Genomic DNA, 6,275 nt, shown 5'->3' with positions numbered 1-6,275 from the left:
TTTATTTTAGTAAACATTTTATTTTATTTCATGTTACAATTTTTTTTTTCTTTATTAGGTTTTATTTATATATATATTTATATACCTGAACTAGTCAAATCTATATACTGAATATGTTAAATAATGTTTCCCTTCCTGTAAAATATGGTTTATTGTGTAACCAATAATAACCAGAAAAAGATTGTATAAATAACTCTGAACTTAAAAAGAACATAAAAGAGCCTGACTCTTATATTGAAATGTCTATGTGTCACTACTTCCAGCTGCTCATTCGAACGGCACAGATGATGAAAAAAAAATGCACTAAACATTGTCATAATTCATAAACAGTAGATCATAAATAGTCATAAATGCATGCAATTATTGACTGACAACTACTCTGAACCTGTAGAACAAGCAACACTTGCATTTAATGAAATCAGTTTAATGAATCAGTTTAATTATCAGCTCTTAAACTGAAGACCTCTTAAAATGGTAATAAAGACTGCACCATTTAACATATCTAAGACTTTTTATGACCTTCAATTTGGGGTTTTAAGGAACCATACCAACCATGAAATTACAGAAATCAATGGCGATGATGGAGAAGTTTGTACCTCTCTAGACGGACATTTCATTACAAAAAAGACTGAAATACACAGGGACTCTTATTTTGAAATGTCTATGCGTCACTACCATAGACTGTATAAAAACAGGTCACTACGAACAGATGAGAGAGATAAAATATGCAATAAACACTGTCATAACCTGTAGAATGTGCGATGGTGAAACATGCACTGCTCATTTTTATTTAAATCAGTTTAATGCATTTGAGTTCAATGAACACCTCTTAAATCAAAGACCTCTTAAAATGATAATAAAGACTTTTACTATTACATTTAATACATTTATATGACTTCAATTTAGGTTTAGGACTTTTTAAGGACCTGAGGGAGCCCTGAAATAACGGGAATCAATGGATACAATGGAGAAGTCTGTACCTCTCTCCTGCTGCTTGCGGTTCTCAATGATTCCAGGCGTGTCCACGAATGTGACCCTCTCCAGGAGCTTGTGGGGCATCTCGATGCCAACCAGCTTCTCCAAAAAGTTCTGTCCGAACTTCTCCAGCGGGGAGAAGGAGCGAGAGCTGTCGGCAGCCATGACGATGCCCTCCACGGTGCGGATCTTCTCGCCGTGCATGATGACGGTAAACTCTGAGGTAGTGGGCTCAGCACCTGGATGAACAGAAGATGATGCACATTTGTAATAAAATACTTTGATACCGAAAACCACTTGACAAGCAGCACAGACGACAGTTTACCCGTGTATAGCTGGTAAGGAGTGTCCTGCAAACCCAACAGATAGTTGACCATGGAGGACTTGCCCACGCTCCAGGGTCCGAGGAACAGCACCGTGGGTCTGGAGGTGATTTCTCCATCTGTTTGAGAGAGAGAGAGAGAGAGAGAGAGAGACAGAGAGAGAGTTGGAGAACAATGGCGTTTACTATTAAAAAATTTGAAACTAAGGGCAAGAACCACAATTCAAGATCTACCATGAATGAAAAAGCCCTTTTTCTCTTTTATAAAGCAAATGGAAATCATAATATTAATACACTTTCAAAAATAAAGGTTCTTAATAGGCATCGATGGTTCCATGAAGAACCTCAAGCACCCATAGAATCTTTTCTTTCCACAAAAGATTCTTTATAGTGGAAAAATATTCTTTCGATTTTTCAAATGTTCATCACACTTGAACATGGTTTATTTAAGAACTGTTCACTGAAAGGTTCTTTGAGGAACCAAAAATGTTTTTCTATGGCATCACTGCAAAACCCCCTTTTAGAACCTTTATTTTTATGAGTGTATAAATTTAAATATTCAATAATGAATTGGTCATTATTGAAAACGTTGTCTCCATCTGTCAAAGGGAAAATGATGTTGCAAGGGTTTTTTTTTCTGGTGCTTGTTTCTTATACTTATTGCTGATTAACTGGGTTTCATCGTTCAGTACCATCACACTGGGGTGCACATTTGCGGAAGAGCCAACAGAAACAGCTATCATAATGAGTGATGAATGCGCCATGCAGCATCGTTAAGTGTCGACATTAGTGCGAGTAAATCAGAATCATTAAGAAACCCAAAACAAGTCTTTAAATTGTTGTGTGAATGCATGTAGACTCTCTTCTTTATATGGTCATTTTTTTGTTGAACCCTGTACATTTCATCAAAACCATTCTAGATAAGGAAAAATAAGTTTTACAATGAATCTAACTTGGATTTCTTGAATTGTATCTAATGAATGCCTATTTAAGAGCTCAGATGAAGGAATGAAGGCCGTTTCACTCACTTCGACTTTTCTGTTGTAAAGCCAGAGGACAGACTAAGAGTTCTTTAGGACAAGAAAGTAATTTCGGTTTAATTAATTGCAGAGAATGTCATTTCTATGAAGTACTCCAGAACAGGGCAAACACAATCACTCAAGGCCCCTCCAGCTCTACAGCGGCGTAGAGGTCGAGGAGCTCGGTTAGCAGCTCAGAAGATGTAGGTTTTCTGAACCCAGTCACAATAAAGATAACCTAAATGCCACCATCAAACCTTCAGACACTGCATGAGACTCTACACTTTAAAAAAATAAAGGTTCTTTATTGATGGCATTGATGGAACCTTTAACATCTATGGAACCTTTCATATGCACAAAAGGTTCTTGAGATGATTCAAATGTTCTTCGCACTAAGAAAAAATGGTTCTTTTAACAGCTGGAAGGTTCTTTGGGGAACCTAAAATGGTTCTTCTGTCGCATCGAAAATCCCCTTTTGGAACCTTTATTTTTGAGAGTGTTGGATCTTTATTGCAATTAGTGCAAGTCAATTTTGATATAAGTATCCAATCGTATGACAAGTAACTCGCCCATATGGTCATGCAAGGCCTGCACATGCAACCAACACTGATACGTCAATGAACTTTAGCCAGAGTAGATGCTATATATTTAATATGATGCAAATAAAATCAAGGCTATGAGGGACGGAACGGAAGTACAGACCATTCAATATGTGCTGTCTTTAGGTTTTGTCTAATTTGCACGACTTGTGTTTTGTCGGCTGAATAATTAACACCCACATACACAACAGCGCAACATATTAAACAGATTGTACTTCTATCCCTTGCTGGCTCTTTTTTTTTGCATCAAATTAGACATTATCATCTACTAGACACGTCATAACACCAGTCAAATTTTTGGGGTGGGTAAGAATTTTTTTTTTTTCAATGTTTTTGAAACTCTTATGCTTACCAAGGCTGCATTTATGTGATCAAAAATCCAATAGAAACAGCAATATTGTGAAATATTATTACAATTTCAAATAACTGTTTTCTATTTGAATATATTGTCAAATGTAATTTATTCCTGTGATCAAAGCTGAATTTTCAGCATCATTACTCCAGTCTTCAGTGTCACAGGATCCTTCAGAAATCACTCTAATATGATGATTTGCTGGGCAAGAAACAATTATTTTTATCAATGTAGAAAACAATTGAGCTACTTAATATTTTTTGTGGAAACCATGATGCATTTTGTATTTGAGGCTTGTCTTATAATCAGAATGTTCAAAAGAACAGCAACATTTATTAAAAACAGAAATCTTTTGTTAACATTACACTCTAAAAAATGCTGGGTTAAATACAACCCAGTGCTGGGTAAAATAGGGACAAACCCAGCAATTGGGCTGTTTTGACCCAGCGGTTGGGTTAAATGTTTAACCCAACCTTCTGGGTAGTAACCCAACCACGGGGTCAAAACAGCCCAATTGCTGGGTTTGTCCCTATTTTACCCAGCACCGGGTTGTATTTAACCCAGCATTTTTTAGAGTGTATAAATGTCTTTACTGTAACTTTTGATCAGTTTAATGCATCCTTACTGAATAAAACTATTAATTTCTTTAAAAAAAAAAAAAATCTTATTTACCCCAAACGTTTGTAACAGATACATCATGATTAATTACCAAGCACTGTTTATTGCACACACCATTTTATAAAACTTGTGCAACCCACACTTCGCAGTCTTTATACAATGAACACAGTCGTATATCTCACAATAGGCACAATCAAATTATCCTCATAAACGAAGACTTCGAGTAGCGTTCAGAATTAATTCAATTAGACAATTTGATTAGTTGGATGAAGAAAAATAGCTGAACCAAATCTAGACTTTCACCCAAATCTGCCGGTTGAACTGTTGCACGTGCCACTGGATGATTTGAAGCACCAAATTCGTCTGTTAGTTTTATATTCTCCAATAGAGTTTTGCTCTTTGCAGTGGCTGACTGTCGACTGAGCAATGCTACACGCTGACATATAATGGCACTTTGTAATTAGTGCTCATTCAGTGCTGATGGTAATTGGGCAGATGAGCGCTAGCTGGCGGGGATCAGAGACGCAGGCAGTGGCATGCAGGGAAGTGCCCCGTCATACCCACCTGTGGCAGAATCCCCCAGTGTGCGTCCAGGATAGGCTGTTTAGTGACGGGTGATGTCGGGGGAGGAGAAAGGGATGAAAATGACAAGTGTGAGGAAAAGTGAAGAGAGAAGAAGGAGAAAGAGAATGTGAAGGGGCCAAAGAGAGAAGCTGAGGAGGAGGACAGAAAGGGACACTTTTCCTGTGAAGCGGGAGACAGTATGTGATGAGCTGAAATGTGTGTGGATGAAGATTGATGCTCGTCCAGATGCAACGAATTCTAGAAGAGATTGAACCCACACTGCAGCAAATCCTATTCTTATGAATAAATGTAAAAAAGTAAAAAAAAATGTAAATGAATATTTTGTCTTGTTTTACACAAAAATGTATCATATTTATATGTAAATGTAATGGGTTAATCTCGGAAAACCTTACAAATAAAGGTACATAAAATATAAAATTAATATGTTTATCTTGTTTTAAACACAGAAATAAATACATTTGTGAAACCTGCCAACATTGAAAATATTTCACCCAAAATTACGTTAAAAGGTAAAAAGTAATATTTTACATACACATTATTATATTTTTATATATTGTATGTAATACATTATCACTGCTATGTAAAAAAAAAAAAAAATCTCAATCTCTTTATTTTAATGTGAAGATTACATATATATAATAATTTTTCATTTATATGAAGTATTTATACAACTGTAAAAATTATTTTTCAAAGTTGTACACAAAACAAAGATTACGCGTTTTATAAAATAAAAATTGAAAATACATTTTTAGTTTTTTTACTTCCAAATTTTACATTGAATTGAATTTGTTACTTCACATTCCTTTATAATTGTGTGTAAAATTTACTAGCAAAAACTAAATACTACAGTACTACATTTTTTAAATGTAGTATTTATTCATGAAAAAATATGTAATAATATGTTTTTACAGTTTTACAGTAATGGGAATGAGATATTTTATACAACAGTAATGGACATTGTTCATCACAGAATAAAGCAACAAAAAAAAAATCCTTAACCCCTTAACTGTCACCGTCCCATCTGTGGGACTCTTGGCGCTTTTTTTTTTTGTTGTTGTCCTTTTTCTCTATCAAATCTTTTAGTAATCATCATAAATTATTTATCATTTGAAAGCTTAGAAGCCCAAGATTCATCCTGTGAAAACCCTTTTGAAATCGGACATTGCGTTACCATGGAAATGGTAACTTTAAAATCTTTTGGCGGTCTCCTCCCCCTTAGTGGGCGGTGTCGAGTGTCATATTACAAAATGCATTATGGTCTTTTAGAATCAAAACTTTTAATAAACTTGACAAAAAAACATATCATTGGAAAGGTCTGAGTCTCAGGATTCCATATTTGGTGGTAGAAGTAATATTGACAGAGAAATCTAGACATTTGTGACAGAAAAATGCATTAAAAAATGCAATGGATGGCACCCGGTGGCTGTTTGTGGTATAACGCCCTAAATAAAATCTCACAGGAACCTAAATTATTTTCATATAAACTTCAAATTTGGAACATAACTTTAGACATAAGGCTTTAATGTTATACCAATTTTAGAGTAAAACCTGTTATGTAAAATATTTATTATATATAAAATAAAATAAAATTAGTATAGTGCATTTTCTTTACAGTAAATTTAAACTTCTATAACTTTTTGATACTTTTGGAACTTTTGGAACTTTTGCAACAATCTGCTAATTTTCTTCTTTAAAAAGAGACCAACCTTAGATCTGTATTCCAAAGTGTTCATAAATTACAACAATTTAAGTTTGGATAGTGCACTTTCATGCCTATTTTAAAAAATGGGGGGTGACAGTTAAGG

General features: G+C 34.8%; 1 protein-coding gene across 1 annotated transcript in view; it reads right to left on the bottom strand.

Moving 5' to 3' along the window:
* Positions 1-6,275, bottom strand: part of LOC107715622 (sarcalumenin-like) — an 8,861-nt gene that overhangs the window by 1,783 nt on the left and 803 nt on the right. The window contains exons 2-4 of the mRNA XM_016521779.1: positions 4,450-4,485; positions 1,301-1,417; positions 981-1,214 (exon numbers count right to left, since the gene is read on the bottom strand). Coding sequence (XP_016377265.1) covers positions 981-1,214; positions 1,301-1,417; positions 4,450-4,485 — 387 coding nt within the window. The remainder of the gene's footprint in view (positions 1-980; positions 1,215-1,300; positions 1,418-4,449; positions 4,486-6,275) is intronic.

This window comes from Sinocyclocheilus rhinocerous, unplaced genomic scaffold, assembly GCF_001515625.1.
Source record: "Sinocyclocheilus rhinocerous isolate Xijiao unplaced genomic scaffold, SAMN03320098_v1.1 scaffold239, whole genome shotgun sequence".
In the NCBI taxonomy this organism is placed as follows: Eukaryota; Metazoa; Chordata; class Actinopteri; order Cypriniformes; family Cyprinidae; genus Sinocyclocheilus; species Sinocyclocheilus rhinocerous.
The sequence above is the reverse complement of the archived record's forward strand: the minus strand, read 5'-3'. Positions and strand labels throughout refer to the sequence as shown.